This window comes from Euprymna scolopes, chromosome 30, assembly GCF_053919585.1.
Source record: "Euprymna scolopes isolate OS-2025 chromosome 30, ASM5391958v1, whole genome shotgun sequence".
Taxonomy (NCBI): Eukaryota; Metazoa; Mollusca; class Cephalopoda; order Sepiida; family Sepiolidae; genus Euprymna; species Euprymna scolopes.
Window position 1 is genome coordinate 92,159,043 of NC_136511.1, and position 20,762 is coordinate 92,179,804.

Here is a 20,762-nt window from a genome sequence, read left to right on the forward strand (position 1 = left end):
GGTTCCTAACCTAAGCTGCCTCTTTCTAGTATTATAAGCTCGATAATTATATACAACTGATACAAGTTATTTGATTGCTCACTCCAATAAAGATCAAGATTTCTTTTCTGTTTTTTTTTTCTTAAATAATACTGACCAATTTTGTGATTTTAGTCTCAAGAAATTTCACATGAAATTTTTAAAAAGAATTTAATGTTACAAAATGGAAAAATATAAAAACAACAAAAAAATTAATGAAATTTTTGTTTGCATGTAAGAGTCTGTTTTTACTATGAGTCAGATTGTATCAATAAATAATGTTGTATTTTCAACTTACCAGCGGACAGGTGGTACGAATGACAGCTTCATTGTGCTCAGCTGTAATGATGAGAGGTCCAGTGTTTGCAATATGACGAAGTAATTTGCACACCTGTTCAAGAAAAAGTATTCAATCAGTTAACACACTTCATTTCCATCAGAATTTTCATTCGGCATGAGGAATTATGATAGAGATTATTTACAACCAGATTCGTCTGACTATCTTCATAGTGAATGACATTTAGCTGCTGCATCATCAGCTTTTCTACTCTCCTCCTCCTCCTCCTCCTCCTCTGTCTCTTGAAAGACTAAATGTTTTGATATGAAGCATCAGCTTTTCAGCTGCTGTAATCTCTGATTATTATCGATTTTATAGCATATCAACCCTAATGATTCATTTAATGCTGAAATTGTTTTGTTTTTATGTGTAACATTGAAAACATGTTTTAATCAAATATCTGAAGAGATTTGTAAATACACACAAGTCATGTATTTTCTAGTTAGATTTATTAAAAAAAAACAAAGACATTAAAAAAGAGAAGCAAATCAAAAAAAGAATATTCTGAAAACTCAAAAGAGAGAACCCCCTTTGACAGGAAATATCCTCATCTTTTCAGACGTTTCAAATACTAATTCTCTTTACAATTGATTGTTTTATTATATATGAATTCTTCAGTTAATATGAAAAGAATACTCACTGAAAATGCTTCATTAAGTAGAAGTAACTTATAGCTAAAGTGGGGTGGGTGAATATCTTTAAAAAGTGAATGCAACAACAGATACAACTAAATTTTAACAACTGAGAAAATTTCATGATCTGCAAGGGTATCGATTATACTACTCATGTACTCAACATTCGTTAGGTCTATTTAATACCCCACTATCATTTGAATAATGTTGAATTTTAACTAATGTATGGCTTTATGGAAACTTGATATTTTAATACTGAATTAAAGAATTCTTCTTTCCATGATATCATTTGCAGTAAGAAGAGATTGATATGTGATAAAACAATTCATTGGTGTTTTATGGCATATCAATCACAGTGGGTCATTTGATGCCAAATCATTTATTGAATACAGACAGTCTTTTGTTTTCGTCATCGTTTGCTGGATCAAATATTTGTAATCGTTTGTTGGATTAAGTCCTCTGAGTCATTTGTTGGATCAAGCCAGGTCCCTTGAGTCATTCGTTGGATTAAGTTAGGTCCTTTTGGTCATTCATTCATTTAATTGGCAAAGAATAAATGCAGAAGTGATGGCCAATTACAATGGGAAAAAGTCAGTGAGAATTTAGGGGCTATGTATGAAATAAAACTATACAGGAAGAAATCAGTAGAGGTCTGACCAAGTTAAGTTCATTGAGTCATTTATTGGATCAAATCAGGTTCATTGAATCGTTTATTGGATCAAATCAGGTCCTTTGAGTCTACTGTTGGACTAAGTCAGATCCTTTGAGTCATTCGTTGGATTAAGTTAGGTTCATTGTGAGCCATTAATTGGATCAAGTCAGGTTCTTATTGTCATTTATAAGATCAAGTAAGGTTCATACAGCCATTTATTAGATAAAATCAGGTTAGGGTTGTATTCTTTTGTACAGGTTTGCTTTTTTCAAGAAAATTAAAATTGTGTCAAAATTTGTTTTTTCTGTTCTTTCAAGTTGTTGACAATGTAAAAGTTTTGACAAATATGTGTGAGATCGCCACAATCTAGAATGAAGTGCTTTACAATAAAGTGTTCTTGGCATGCCAAGCATTCTAGAGGGTCTTAATTTTCCAAAAGGAAGGAGTGGATTATGTATGTGTGTCCTATGCAAGTACGAAACAAAACCATTCGTTTTTGTGTGACTTTCTGAAATCTGGTATCAATTTTTTAAGTATGGATTTAACTTTTTAAAGTTTGTTGCTTTGATAATTGTTCAAAGCATCTTGTTATTTATTCATAACTAGTGGAAGTGCCAGCGTTGCCCGAGTGTTTGTAGGTGTGTAAAAAAAAAAAAAATGTTAGTAGGTAGGCAGGCTCGAACCCATGACACGACGGCAGAAAAAAAAGTGAAAGAAAACCGCTGCACCATGACGCGAGTGGAAGTGTAAAGTGTTCAAATTTAGAGATGATAAAGAAATGAATCATGCAGGCGCAGAAATGAAAGTCTGGCTGTAGGCCAGTTTAGCTTTCTGCCCCATACTTGTTTCCCCACGATGATAGGGAAAACCAGCTGGACCCATAAAGGGGAAACTCTGGCAGTGTCCAAATGAATAGCAATTGTCTGATATGAAGGGCTTCCCCACATTGATCAAAGCTGATTGCTTTTCTGGACATCCCAGCTGGGAAAGCCAGGCACTGCTATTCACTTCAATCAGTTTCACTTTTATACGAGAAAAACAAACCACAACACTCAAAACCAGGGATTTTTTTAAAACTCGAGCAAAATAAAGATAGAGACGACATCTGTTTTTGAATCGGATATATTATAATCTAGGGAGTATAAGTTCTCCAAAATAGTAATCTTGTTGAGAAGCCCAGCGAAAAAAGCCTCTCACAAATGCGCACACTGTTTTGCCTTTTATATTATAGATTAGGTTGAGTTCCAATTCAAGAGGTTATGGACCGGCGTTAGATTTTATTTCGATGGATCAGAATCAAAATTCGAATTTTAGAAAGTGAAATTTTTAGAAGACTTATGAATTCAAAAGTTACACAAAGTAATTTAGGTACAACCTGAAAACAGACATGACCCTGACTTTATCGAAAAGAATGCAACTGTCTTTGTGGAATTAATACATAATAATAATTGTTTAGATGACCGAAATCTATCACTGGCGATGAGAGAAGCTCTGGATGTTGGGTACAAAGCATTAAACATATTAAGAGAACATTATTTATCGAAAGGAAAACCTTTATATACTGAACTGACATCTCTAAAATGTATAGAAGCCGAGCCGATTACAGATTATCTTATAAGGGCTGAAACCACCGCAAATTCTTTAAAAATGTCTGGCGAAGTTATTAGCGACAGTCTGTTTATCTCCATGGTTCTTAAAGGGTTACCGAGTGATTTCAAGCCATTTACCACTGTGATAACCTAGAAAGAAAAACCCATGACTTCTTGTCAATTCAAGTAACTCAGGAGTTATAAAAAAACTGAGAAAATGATTGCAGAAAAAAAAAAAAACGAATCTACAAATATCATGAAATTTAAAAATGCACACATAAAACACCAAAATTTAATTATACCCATGCCTGGAATAAAAACCGCAACTTTTCCAAAAACAATTTTCCTCCTAAAAATGTATGAAAATTATTTGCTATAATTGTGGGCGACCTAATCACAAGTTTCCAATGTAGATATAAGAATTTCAAAGGAGACTCCATTAAAAATGTGGAGAGCTCCATTAGCGAACATACATTTTTATTTTCATGTATGTTTGATGCTTCAACAAGCAGTAACAATTTTCTTGTCGATTGTGGTGCAACGGCACATGTAATTATGAAGGAATCTAATTTAATCAATTTTGATCCCAACTTTAAGCCACACAGTCACTTAGTAGAACTGGCTGACGACAGTCAAGTAAACAATATCTTTTGAAGAGAGGTGATGCTAAAATCTCACTAAGGAATAATAAAGGTGAACTTTGTTTCTGTATTCTGAAAAACACTCTTCTAATCCTGAAATTTAAACAAAATATGTTTTCTGTACAAGCAGCCATTAAACAAGGTGCAAATATAAACTTTAGCCCCAATAAATCAAAACTGGTGTACCCAAATAGAACTGTATTTGACATTAAAGAAAATAGAAAACTATATTATTTAAATAGCGTAGTCCCATCAAAAAACGCTTGCCATGATTTACAGACATGGTATAAAATTCTTGGGCACTGCAATATTCCAGATATCAAAAAGTTGCCGAATGTGGTTGATGGAATGAAAATAAAAACATCAAAAAATTGCAACATTTGTTCACAAGGAAAAATGACAAAATATCAAAACAAGATACCAGACAAGAAGTCCAGTATAATCCTATCACTGGTACATTGTGACTTGAACAGTCCCGTGGACAGAGAAAATTTCAGGTATGCATCGAATTTTGTAGACGATTATTCTGATTTAATAATGTTTGTTTTAAAAAAAAACAAATCTGATACCCTGCTGACAACTAAATAGTATCTAGCCGACATGAAACATGTGAAGTAAAATGTATTCGCTCTGACAATGGTACAGAATTTGCTAATAAAGACTTTGAACTTTGATTAATTAACCATCGTATCAAGCACGAAAAATCGGCTCCAAATCACTACACCAATACGGGACTGCAGAAAGATCATGGTGGACATGTTTTGAAATGGCAAGATGTCTATACATTGAACCAAAACTCCACAAAAACCTCTGGATGTACACACTTATGGTAGCTGCATATATACGCAACCAGTACTTTAACAAAAGACTATCTAAAACCCCATATGAAGCTTTCTGTGGCAGAAAAACAAATTTAAGCAGAATGCATATGTTTGGTTCAACTTGCTTTGCATTTATAGATAAAAAGAGCAAATTAAATATTAAAACCGGTAGTGGTAGAATATACCACTACCGGTTTTAATATTTGATTTGTTCTTTGTATGATAAAAAAGCCCAGCCTATTTAGTATTTTTTCCAGAGAAAAATAAAATAAAAAGAATCCGATGTGTAAAATTCACAGACATGTTTAATTTCAAAGACGAAACTCCATCATACGAAGAAGATGAAATTATATTTATTATATATTTATTGATTTGAGCGATGTAAGGAACTAGTACCGAAAACTTTGGTTAACTACCCTAAAATGCTAGAATTTCTCTGAAATGGAGGATCATTTTACATTAAGCAAAAATACTTTTGGAGTAAATAAATTTTTTAAAAATTGCATAAATATTGTTGCCAATGAATTTAAATTAAAACAAAAGTCTGGTTTTTAAGTGATTTTCAACCGACACCTATTTATTCATCCCATAATAGAATAGTCTCTTTGTTACTTATACACACTAGCATATAACAATGAAAAAGTTTAAATTTTTTTAATTCTCCCACTTTGAATTTTCGTTTCATTTTCTGCTAGTAAATTTCCATCTTTAGTTTTTTTAACTGTTTTTGGTTTTATTTTATTGGGTAGTATTTTTTTCACTCAGGAAGGAGGATTTCTTTCTTAACTCCTTCATCCAAAAAAACTTAAATTCTGCATTACTAGAAATAACGCAACCAATTTGGTAGAATTATAGTGGAGAATCTTTTATGAATTAAAATTTAATGTAAAATGATCCTCCATTTCAGAGAAATTCTAGCATTTTAGGGTAGTTAACCAAAGTTTTCGGCACTAGTTATTTGTATCGCTCAAATCAATAAATATTTAATAAAGTAATATATTTCTATAATACTAAAACAGATTCAAACTATTAAAAAAAAACCATTGTATTCTATTTTTAAAAAAAAAGGTATTATTTTTGTAGAATATATGTAAAAAATTTAAATCATGCACAAAAGTTACACATTTTCTTTCATGCCTTTTTTTTTATTTGTTTTATAATAAAAGTGGAAGTCCAGAAAGAACAGTTTGATGTAAGTCACTACATCATTGACTATGAAATACCTACAGCTATATATTTAGAAAACAAAGCTGTTAAAACTAGTATAGTGATAAAAGATAATAGGGAGAAAGTATAAGCTCTAGTTGAAGTGTATACCCTAATGATGCTGGTTTACACAGAACAGAGAAGGAGAAGATAAGAAAATACCAATGTCTTATGTACAGCATAAAAAGAAATTGGAATCTTAGGAAGATCTTTATTTCAGTAATTATGGGAGCAACTAGGTTCATGAAACAGAATTTCAAAAACTACCTAGGAAGTATACCAGGAAAATAAGTGCAAGAGATATCAAACAATTGCATTTAAAGGACCGGTTAGAATCAATTAGATGACTGATTCTAGAAAACATCTTTAAAATTTAAGAGACCTTAAGAAACTGAAATTCAAAGAATTGAAGTCATGCTCATATTTGACTCCATAAAAATGTCTAATAACAACTGTTAAAACTTAACACACTAAGATGTTTGAAATCATCCCTTTTCATATAACTAAGTTAAACTAAAAATAGCCCACATTAGACACTGACATCTGCACAATTGTGCTGCAAAATTCATAATAACCAGTTCTTTAGTTAAGAAGCTAATGCTGTACACAAAATATGCAAAGAAGTGTATCCTGTACATACAAGTACACAAATCCTTTACTTCATATGAATAAATGACTGAATATGAATAAATGACTGAATATGAATAAATGACTGAATATGAATAAATGACTGAATATGAATAAATGACTGAATATGAATAAATGAATGACTGAATATGAATGAATGAATGAATATGAATGAATGAATATGAATGAATGAATGACTGAATATGAATGAATGACTGAATATGAATACATTACTAGATATGGATAAATGACTGAATATGAATGAATGACTGAATATGAATAAATGACTGAATATGAATAAATGACTGAATATGAATAAATGACTGAATATGAATAAATGACTGAATATGACTAAATGAATGACTGAATATGAATGAATGAATGAATATGAATGAATGAATATGAATGAATGAATGACTGAATATGAATGAATGACTGAATATGAATACATTACTAGATATGGATAAATGACTGAATATGAATGAATGACTGAATATGAATAAATGACTGAATATGAATAAATGACTGAATATGAATGAATGACTGAATATAAATAAATGACTGAATATGAATAAATGACTGAATATGCATAAATGACTGAATATGAATCAATGACTGAATTTGAATAAATGACTGAATATGAATCAATTACTGAATATGAATGAATGACTGAATATGAATGAATGACTGAATTTGAATAAATGACTGAATATGAATAAATGACTGAATATGAATCAATGACTGAATTTGAATAAATGACTGAATTTGAATAAATGACTGAACATGAATAAATTACTGAATATGAATAAATGACTAAATATGAATGAATGACTGAATATGAATAAATGAATGAATGACTGAATATGAATAAATGACTGAATTTGAATAAATGACTGAATATGAATAAATGACTGAATATGAATAAATGACTGAATATGACTAAATGAATGACTGAATATGAATGAATGAATGAATATGAATGAATGAATATGAATGAATGAATGACTGAATATGAATGAATGACTGAATATGAATACATTACTAGATATGGATAAATGACTGAATATGAATGAATGACTGAATATGAATAAATGACTGAATATGAATAAATGACTGAATATGAATGAATGACTGAATATGAATAAATGACTGAATATGAATAAATGACTGAATATGAATAAATGACTGAATTTGAATACATGACTGAACATGAATAAATGACTGAATATGAATAAATGACTAAATATGAATGAATGACTGAATATGAATAAATGAATGAATGACTGAATATGAATAAATGACTGAATTTGAATAAATGACTGAATATGAATAAATGACTGAATATGAATCAATGACTGAATCAATGAATGAATGACTGAATTTGAATAAATGACTGAATATGAATAAATGACTAAATATGAATAAATGAATGACTGAATATGAATGAATGAATGAATATGAATGAATGAATATAAATGAATGAATGACTGAATATGAATAAATGACTGAATATGAATAAATGACTGAATATGAATGAATGACTGAATATGAATAAATGACTGAATATGAATAAATGACTGAATATGAATAAATGACTGAATATGAATAAATGAATGACTGAATATGAATGAATGAATGAATATATATGAATGAATGAATGACTGAATATGGATAAATGACTGAATATGAATAAATGACTGAATATGAATGAATATGAATGAATGACTGAATAATAATAAATGACTGAATATGAATAACTGACTGAATATGAATAAATTACTAAATATGAATAAATGACTGACTATGGATAAATGACTGAATATGAGTAAATGACTGAATATGAATGAATGAATGACTGAATATGAATGAATGAATGACTGAATATGAATGAATGAATGACTGAATATGAATAAATTACTGAATATAAATAAATCACTGAATATGAATAAACCACTGAATATGAATGAAAGACTGAATATGAATGAATGACTGAATATGAATGAAAGACTGAATATGAATAAATGACTGAATATGAATAAATGACTGAATATGGATAAATGACTGAATATAAATGACCGAATATGAATGAATGTGAATGAATGACTGAATATGAATGAATGACTGAATACGAATGTATGTCTGAATATGAATAGATGACTGAATATGAATAAATGACTGACTATGAATAAAATGACTGAATATGACTAAATGACTGAATATGAATAAATGACTCAATATAAATAAATGACTCATTATGAATGCATGAGTGACTATGAATGAATGATTGAATATGAATGAATGAATTAATATGAATGAATGATTACTTTGAATCAATGACTGAATGTAAATGAATGCCGGAATACCAATGAATAACTGCATATAAATAAATGAGTGACTATGTTTGAATGATTGCATATGAATAAATGACTGACTATGAATAAATGAATGATTATAAATAAATGACTGAATATGAATGAATGACTGAATATAAATAACTGACTGAATATGAATCAATGACTGAATATGAATAAATGACTAAATATGAATCAATGCCTGAATATGAAGTAATGACAAAATATGAATACATCAGGGAATATAAATAAATGACTGAATATGAATAAATGGCTGAATTTGAATAAATGGCTCAATATGAATGGCTGAATATGAATAAATGACGGAATATGAATGACTGACTATGAATAAATGACGGAATATGAATAATTGAATGATATGAATAAATGAATGAATATGAATGAATGACTGAATATGAATAAATGACTGACTATGAATAAATGACGGAATATGAATAAATGACTGAATATGAATAAATGACTGAATATGAATAAATGACTGAATATCAATAAATGACTGAATATCAATAAATAACTGAATATGAATTCATAACTGAATATCAATTAATGACTGAATATGAATAAATGACTGAATATGAATAAATGACTGAATATGAATCAATGACGGAATATGAATGACTGACTATGAATAAATGACGGAATATGAATAAATGAATGAATATGAATAAATGGCTGACTATGAATAAATGATTGAATACAAATAAATGACTGAAAATGAATAAATGACTGAATATTAATAAATGACTGAATATGAATAAACGGCTGAATATGAATTAATAACTGAATATGAATCAATGAATAAATAACTGACTATGAATAAATGACTGAATATGAATGAATGACTGAGTACGAATAAATCACTGAATATGTATAAATGACTGAATATAAATAAATGACTGAATATCAATAAATGACTGAATATCAATAAATGACTGAATATGAATAAGTGACAGAATATGAATGACTGACTGACTATGAATAAATGACTGAATATCAATAAATGACTGAATATGAATAAATGGCTGACTATGAATCAATGAATAAATTACTGAATATGAATAACTGACTGACTATGAATGAATGACTGATTATGTATAAATCACTGAATTTGTATAAATTCGCTGAATATGAATGACTAACGGAATATGAATAAATGACTGAATATGAATAAATGACGGAATATAAATAAATGACTGCATATGAATAAATGACTGAATATGAATAAATGACTGCATATGAATACATGACTGAATATGAATGAATGACTGAATTTGAATAAATGACTGAATATGAATAAATGATTGAATATGAATAAATGACTGAATGTGAATAAATGACTGAATACAAATAAATGAATTAATATGAATAACTGACTGAACATGAATTAATTACAGAATATGAATATCTGACTGAATATCAACAAATGACTGAATACAAATAAATGAATACTTATGAATAAATAACTAAATATGAATTAATGACAGAATATGAATGAATCACTGAATATGAATACACCACTGAATATGAATGAAAGACTGAATATGAATGAATGACAAAATATCAATAAATGACTGAATATGAATAAATGACGGAATATGAATGACTGACTGACAATAAATAAATGACTGAATATGAATAAATGACTGAATATGAATTAATGACTGAATATGAATTAATGACAGAATATGAATGACTGACTAAGAATAAATGACTGAATATGAATAAATGACTGAATATCAATAAATGACTGAATATGCATAAATGGCTGAATATAAATCAATGAATAAATAACTGAATATCTGACTGACTATGAATGAATGACTGATTATAAATAAATCACTGAATTTGTATAAATTCACTGAATATGAATGACTAACAGAATATGAATAAATGACTGAATATGAATAAATGACAGAATATGAATAAATGACTGCATATGAATAAATGATTGAATATGAATGAATGACTGAATTTGAATAAATGACTAAATATGAATAAATAACTGAATAAAAATAAATGACAGAATATGAATAACTGACTGAATATAAACAAATGACTGAATACAAATAAATGAATTAATATGAATAAATAACTGAATATGAATTAATGACAAAATATGAATGAATTACTGAATATGAATAAATCACTGAATATGAATAAACCACTGAATATGAATGAATGACTGAATATGACTAAATGACTGAATATGAATAAATGACTAAATATGAATAACTGACTAAATATAAATAAATGACTCATTATGAATGAATGACTGAATACGAATGAATGAATTAATATGAATGAATGATTACTTTGAATCAATGACTGAATGTACATCAATGGCGGAATACCAATGAATAACTGAATATAAATAAATGAGTGACTATGGTTGAATGATTGCATATGAATAAATGACTGACTATGAATAAATGAATGATTATAAATAAATGAATGAATATGAATCAATGACTGAATATGAATCAATGCCTAAATATGAAGTAATGACCAAATATGAATAAATCAGGGAATATAAATAAATAACTGAATATGAATAAATGACTGAATTTGAATAAATGACTCAATATGAATGACTAAATATGAATAAATTACTGAATATGAATAAATGACTGACTATAAATAAATAACTGAATATGAATAAATAACTGAATATCAATTAATGACTGAATATGAATAAATGACTGAATATAAATAAATGACTAATTTGAATAAATTACGGAATATGAATGACTGACTATGAATAAATGACGGAATATGATTAAATGAATGATATGAATAAATGACTGAATATGAATAAATGGCTGACTATGAATAAATGACTGAATACAAATAAATGACTGAATATGAATAAATGACTGAATATGAATAAATGAATGAATATGAATGAATGACTGAATATGAATAAATGACTGAATATGATTAAATGACTGCATATCAATAAATAACTGAATATGAATAAATAACTGAATATCAATTAATGACTGAATATGAACAAATGACTGAATATGAATAAATGACTGAATATGAATAAATGACGGAATATGAATGACTGACTATGAATAAATGACGGAATATGAATAAACGAATGAATATGAATAAATGGCTGCATATGAATAAATGACTGAATATGAATAAATGACTGAATATGAATAAATGACTGAATATAAATGACTAACATTATATGAAGAAATGACTGAATATGAATAAATGACTGAATATGAATAAATGACTAGATATGATTAAATGAATAAATAACTGAATATGAATAAATGACTGAATATGAATGAATGACTGAATATGAATAAATGACTGAATATGAATAAATGACTGAATATAAATGACTAACATAATATGAAGAAATGACGGAATATGAATAAATGACTTGATATGAATAAACGGCTGAATATGAATCAATGACTGAATATGAATCAATGAATAAATAACTGACTATAAATAAATGACTGAATATGAATGAATGACTGAGTATGAATAAATCACTGAATATGTATAAATGACTGAATATAAATAAATGACTGAATATCAATAAATGACTGAATATGAATAAATGACTGAATACAAATAAATGACTGAATATGAATAACTGACTGAATATGAATAAATGACAGAATATCAATAAAATACTGAATATGAATACATGTCTGAATATAAATCAATGAATAAATTACTGAATATCTGACTGACTGTGAATGAATGACTGATTATGAATAAATCACTGAATTTGTATAAATTCACTGAATATGAATGACTAACGGAATATGAATAAATGACTGAATATGAATAAATGACGGAATATGAATAAATGACTGCATATGAATAAATGACTGAATATGAATGAATGACTGAATATGAATAAATGACTGAATATGAATAAATGACTGAATGTGAATAAATGACTATCAACAAATGACTGAATACAAATAAATGAATTAATATGAATAAATAACTGAATATGAATTAATGACAGAATATGAATAACTGACTGAATATCAATAAATGACTGAATATGAATAAATGGCTGAATATGAACCAATGAATGAATATGAATAAATGACTGAATATGAATGACTAACGGAATATCAATAAATGACTGAATATGAATAAATGACTGAATATGAATAAATTACTGAGTATGAATAAATGACTGAATATGAATGAATGACTGAAGATGAATAAATGACTGAACATGAATAAATGACTGAACATCAATACATGACTGAATATGAATGAATGACTGAATATGAATAAATGAATATTAATAAATGACTGAATATGAATAAATTACCAATTATAAATATATTAGTGACTATGAATAAATGACTGAATATGAATAACTGAATATGAATAAATGACTGAATATGATTAAAAAACTGAATATGAATAAATGACTGAATATGAATAAATGAATGAATATGCATAAATGACTGAATATGAATGAATGACTGAATATGAATAAATGACTGAATATGAATAAATGACTGAATATCAATTAATGACTGAATATCAATTAATGACTGAATATGAGTAAATGACCGAATATGAATAAATGACGGAATATGAATGACTGACTGACTATGAATAAATGACGGAATATGAATAAATGAATGAATATGAATAAATGACTGAATATGAATAAATCGCTGACTATGAATAAATGACTGAATACAAATAAATGACTGAATATGAATGAATGACTGAATATGAATAAATGACTGACTATGAATAAATGATGCTTTTGGGATAAATGTCTGAATATGAATGAATGACTGAATATGAACAAATGACTGAATATGAACAAATGACTGAATATGAATAAATGACTGAATATGAATGACTAACAGAATATGAATAAATGACTGAATATGAATAAATGATTGAATATGAATGAATTACTGAATATCAATACATGACTGAATACAAATAAATGACTGAATATGAATAACTGACTGAATATGAATAAATGACTGAATATCAATAAATGACTGAAGATGAATAAATGGCTGAATATGAATAAATGACTGAATATGAATAAATGACTGCATATGAATAAATGACTGAATATGAATGAATGACTGAATTTGAATAAATGACTGAATATCAATACATGACTGAATACAAATAAATGACTGAATATGAATAACTGACTGAATATGAATAAATGACTGCATATGAATAAATGACTGAATATGAATGAATGACTGAATATGAATAAATGACTGCATATGAATAAATGACTGAATATGAATGAATGACTGAATATGAATAAATGACTGCATATGAATAAATGACTGAATATGAATGAATGACTGAATATGAATAAATGACTGAATATCAATACATGACTGAATACAAATAAATGACTGAATATGAATAACTGACTGAATATGAATAAATGACTGAATATCAATAAATGACTGAAGATGAATAAATGGCTGAATATGAATAAATGACTGAATATGAATAAATGACTGCATATGAATAAATGACTGAATATGAATGAATGACTGAATTTGAATAAATGACTGAATTTAATAAATGATTGAATATGAATAAATGACTGAATGTGAATAAATGACTGAATATGAATAAAGGACTGAATACAAATAAATGAATTAATATGAATAAATGACTGAATATGAATTAATGACAGAATATGAATAAATGACTGAATATCAATAAATGACTGAATATGAATAAATGGCTGAATATGAATCAATGACTGAATATGAATCAATGAATGAATATGAATAAATGACTGAATATGAATGACTAACGGAATATCAATAAATGACTGAACATCAATAAATAACTGAATATCAATAAATGACTGAGTATGAATAAATGACTGAAGATGAATCAATGACTGAATACGGATCAATGAATAAATTGCTGAATATGAATAAATGACTGAATATGAATAAGTGGCTGAATATGAATAAATGATTGAATATGAATAAATGACTGAATATGAATGAATGACTGAATATGAATAAATGACTGAATATGAATAAATGACTGAATATGAATGAATGACTGAATATGAATAAATGACTGAATATGAATGACTGAATATGAATGAATGACTGAATATGAATAAATGACTGAATATGAATGAATGACTGAATATGAATAAATGACTAAATATGAATGAATGAATGACTGAATATGAATGACTGAATATGAATGAATGACTGAATATGAATGAATGACTGAATATAAATGAATGACTGAATATGAATAAATGACTGAATATGAATGAATGACTGAATATGAATAAATGACTAAATATGAATGAATGAATGACTGAATATGAATGACTGAATATGAATGAATGACTGAATATGAATCAATGACTGAATATGAGTAAATGACTGAATATGAATCAATGATTGAATATGAAGTAATAACCCAATATGAATAAATCAGGGAATATAAATAAATGACTCAATATGAATGATTGAATATGAATAAATGACTTACTATGCATAAATTACTTACTATGAAATAATTGCTGAATAAATGACTGAATATCAATAAATGACTGAATACCAATAAATGACTGAATATCAATAAATGAATATCAATAAATGACTGAATATGAATGGCTGAATATGAATAAATGACTGAATATGAATGAATGACTGAATATGAATGACTGAATATCAATATATAACTGAATATGAATAAATGACTGAATATGAATAAATGACTGAATATGAATTAATGACTGAATATGATTACATGACGGAATATGAATAAATGACTGAATATGAATAAATGACTGAATATGAATGAATGACTAAGTATGAATATATGACTGAATATGAATGTATGATGTAATATTAATAAATGACTGAATATAAATAAATGACTGAATATAAATAAATGACTGAATATAAATAAATGACTCATTATGAGTGAATGACAGAATATGAATGAATGACTGACTATGAATGAATGAATAATATGAATCAATGACTGAATATGAGTAAATGACTGAATAAGAATCAATGATTGAATATGAATAAATTACTTACTATGAAAAAATTGCTGAATATGAATAAATGACTGAATATACATGACTGAATATGAATAAATGACTGAATATACATAACTGAATATGAATAAATGACTGAATATGAAGGGCTGAATATGAATAAATGACTGAATATGAATAAATGACTGAATATGATTACATGACGGAATATGAATAAATGAATGAATATAAATGAATGAATGACTGAGTATGAATATATGACTGAATATGAATGAATGACTGAGTATGAATAAATGACTGAATATGAATAAATGAATGAATATAAATAAATGACTGAATATGAATAAATGACTAAATATAAATAAATGTCTGATTATGAATAAATGACTGAATATGAATAAATTACCGACTATGAATAAATGACTGAATATAAATAAATGACTGAATATAAATAAATGACTGAATATGAATAAATGACTGAATATGAATAAATGACTGAATATTAATAAATGACTGCATACAATAAATGACTGAATATGAATAAATGGCTGAATATGAATAAATGACTGAACATGAATAAATGGCTGAACATGAATAAATTGCTGAATATGAATTAATGACTGAATATGAATAAAATATAAATTACTGAATAATGATGAATGACTGAATATTGATAAATGACTGATTATGAATGACTGAATATGAATAAATGACTGAACATGAATGACTGAATATTTTAAATAAATGACTGAATATAAATAAATTACTGAACATGAATGACTGAATATTTAAAATAAATGACTGAATGTGAATAAATTACTGAATATGAATAAATAACTGAGTATGAATAAATGACTGAATATGAATCAATGAATGAATATTAATAAATGACTAAATATGAATAAATGACTGAATATGAATGACTAAATATTAATAAGTGACTGAATATGAATGACTAAATATTAATGTATTACTGAATATGAACAAACGACTAAATATTAATGACTGAATATGAATGACTGAATATGAATGACTGAATATGAATAAATGACTATTACTAAATAACTGAATATGAATGACTAAATATTACTAAATGACTGAATATGAATGACTAAATATTAATAAATGACTGAATATGAATGAATGAATGACTGAGTATGAATATATGGCTGAATATGAATGAATGACTGAGTATGAATAAATAACTGAATATGAATAAATGACTGAATATGAATAAATGACTGAATATGAATGTCTTAATATCAATAAATCACTGAATATAAATAAATGACTGAATATGAATAAATGACTGAATATGAATAAATTACCGACGATGAATAAATTACCGACTATGAATAAATTACCGACTATGAATAAATGACTGAATATAAATAAATGACTGAATATGAATAAATGACTGAACATGAATAAATTACTGAACATGAATAAATAACTGAATATGAATAAATGACTGAATATGAATAAATGACTGAATATGAATCAATGAATGAATATGAATAAATCACTGAATATGAATAAATGACTGAATATTAATAAATGACTAAATATGAATAAATGACTGAATATGAATGACTAAATATTAATAAATGACTGAATATGAATGACTAAATAATAATGTATTACTGAATATGAATAAATGACTGAATATGAATGACTGAATATGAATAAATGACTATTACTAAATAATTGAATATGAATGACTAAATATTACTAAATGACTCAATATGAATGACTAAATATTAATAAATGACTGAATATGAATGACTAAATATGAATGAATGTCTGAATATGAAGAAATGACTTAATAATAATGACTGAATATGAATTAATGACTGAATAGGAATTAATTACTGAATATTAATAAATGACTGAATATTAATGACTGAATATGAATAATTGACTACAATACAGGTGTGAATATGGCTGTCACCTGTTATTTGGTATTAAAAAATGTGGTAATTGAATGTGTGTGTTTAGCTGTCTTAAATACTTACACACTCTCTTACAAATATGACAAGCATATATGTAATGGGCACTCGTTTTTTTCTCTTGTTTTTTTTTATTCTGTTGGACCATCACATGATGTTTAAAGCCTCCAACTACTGAATCATATTCTGTCCTATATGCTATTCATGTAGAAAAAACTCTTAAACCAAAGTTAAAACTTGCACATATTGACACCTTCCATCATATTTTGTATAATATCTGTTTTACATGCTGGCATCTGTTGGACAGCTTTTAGAAACTGACTTCCAAACTTACATATCTCTGGCCAGGTCAAATTCATTCTTATCATTTACTTTCATGTTTTCATTGACCTGTGAACTGAATCTGTTACCTCAGTTGTTTTAGATTTACTAACTCAAGAAACCATTTTTTAAATATAACCAGACTACCAAAGTCTCCTGTTCTACACACATCTCCCTCTACTTTACGAATGTAATGTTCCTCTATCATGTCTTCAAATTGAACATTATCCATGAATCATATCATACAACACATACAATTTTAAGTTTGACTCTTTAGATTTTACTTCTATACATGATCACACAGTGTACACATACCTGGTAGACTCTTCCTAAGGTCAACAGTGGTACCACCCTGCTGGTTAGTAATAGCAGAAGTTTTCTTAACTTATTTCATCTACTCTTAATTCTTGCAATCACACTATAGCCCCTGCTTCTCCTTGTGCTCCAATGGTATCACCAAAACAACAAAACATCTAACAACTTCAATAGATTCACAATCCACATATACCTTCTTCACATTTGAGTTCTCATGTATTTCCATTGTCTTGCCCACAAACTGATTATTCTATCTCAATTTACCAATAATTCCACTGCATTTCTTATGTAGCAATGCTTATAAGTATCACAAAAAATTGACTTCCAGTCAACTTTCTTTCCACAAACCGTGATTGAAATTATGTGGACCTTTCAGCATTCACTACAGATCAAATCAGTTTGAACTCTTACAAATTTTGACAGAATCATGTCAAACTTCTTGCATGTAACACTCTTAGGTTTCTCATGATGGATAAGATACCTTTCAAATCTTATTATTCTGACTTTTTTCACAAAAAACGAATTAACTTTAATATTTGTTTCATCAATATCTTACATACAAGGATGATTTTAAATGGAGACACAACACAAACTGGCATTCAAGCTTCCTTAAAAAAAAATATCAAAGGCAATATGTTGCTTATTTTTCATCACCAATTTTTTTTTTCAATTCAGTGTTTTCCCATGACACAAAAGGAGATCTTTGCATAAACGTCAGTACTCATGGGTTAAATTTCTCAAGTTGGCTTACATGAGGCAGATCCTATAATCCCTGGGCCATTCGAGTAGCCAGTCGTTAAATTTTATCCAGATTCTAGATATATTAGATATGGAGCAGAGGCCTGAATACCATACTCATACAGTGGTTTTATGAAAGAGGTATTAATTGGAAGAAATATTTCAGGAGTGAGTTTGTAGAAAGAGTGTTGAATAAGAAATACAAGTCCCATTTAAGCACATTTTCAGAAATCATGTCCAACATGGTAATGCAGAGTAAAAATAGAATAGGACTCAGTATAGTGTCTTAGAGAACACCACTACATATATCCATTTCAGATGAGAGGCTGCTACTTATCACCAAAACAGGAACCTATCAACTCCATAACTGATTCAGAGGCCATAGTTGTTGAGTTTATATAGAAATAGACTGTGATTAACATAATTAAAGATGTTAGCAAAGTCCAAAAAGAAAATGTCAGCAGTATCTAAATCATTCATTATGTTGGCGACCCATTTTTCCATCACAAGTAAATTTGTGAGACATTAATATTTCAACATAAAACCATGTTGTGATCAAGAGATAGCAGCAAAGGGTGTAATATGAGCCAAAATTGCTCACCTGAGTAGAGTTTCCATGAATTTGGAGATGATAAAGATGAGACTCATTTGTCTGTAATTTATTGAGTGTTCTTTGTCACCATTTTTAAAGATAGGGCCAATCAGCAGGAATAACTTAGATACTCAGGGAAAGGATTGCTAGAGGTTCATCTAGTTTGGGTGTAACAGCTCATCAAATTATTCGATGTAGTCCATCTGAACCTTGCAAGGACAGAGCTGCTTTTTCACCTCAGATCAAGTTATGGTAATCAGTCACATTGGTAGTGCTATTTAATGTAGCATTGCATTTTCTGCCACTGTTGTCTTTGAAAATATTTTTTTAAATATTGGTGAAGAAAGAAACTTCTTACTCTAATTGCTCATTGTTAAATGCTAAGCAGTTGGTTGTATGTGATAAACAATGTTGTATGTGATAAACAATGTTGTATGTGATAAACAATGTTGTGGACAAATTAAAAAAATGGTATTTCTTGCGATCCTGATGATGATGTGAATGACATATGGAGTTGATTTTTTTCTCATCAGAATTCGAATTTATTCTTCAAACATCAACATGAAAGCTGAAGTGCTATTGTATACCCACATCAAGAAAAAAAATAAGAAAATCCATGAAACCTGAAAATGTAGATGGACAGCAATACAACTTTTATGCAATGTCTGTCAACTTAATATTTGAAAGTTGATAATAAAGAAGTCCACGTTACCTCTTCTAATTGATCAGCATGTTCTCTAAATTTGACAGAGAGTTCATCAACTTTATCAGGGCATCCAGCTAAACCATGAAGCTTCAATCCTCTCAGCAGATCATGGTCTTCATTTATTTTGAAAAGCTCAGATGCTTGGTCCATTGTGGTGTCTTGCAACTGAAAAACAATTACATAAAGCTTAACAACTATGAAAATAAAGAAGAA

At 27.8% G+C, this 20,762-nt stretch overlaps 1 protein-coding gene across 4 annotated transcripts in view; it reads right to left on the reverse strand.

The window, feature by feature from the left end:
• Positions 1 to 20,762, reverse strand: part of LOC145254563 (alpha-catulin-like) — a 709,135-nt gene that overhangs the window by 73,693 nt on the left and 614,680 nt on the right. For all 4 annotated transcript variants that reach the window (XM_080113145.1, XM_080113148.1, XM_080113146.1 and 1 more), the window contains 2 exons: positions 20,556 to 20,714; positions 317 to 409 (listed from right to left, as the gene is read on the reverse strand). In XM_080113145.1, coding sequence (XP_079969271.1) covers positions 317 to 409; positions 20,556 to 20,714 — 252 coding nt within the window. The remainder of the gene's footprint in view (positions 1 to 316; positions 410 to 20,555; positions 20,715 to 20,762) is intronic.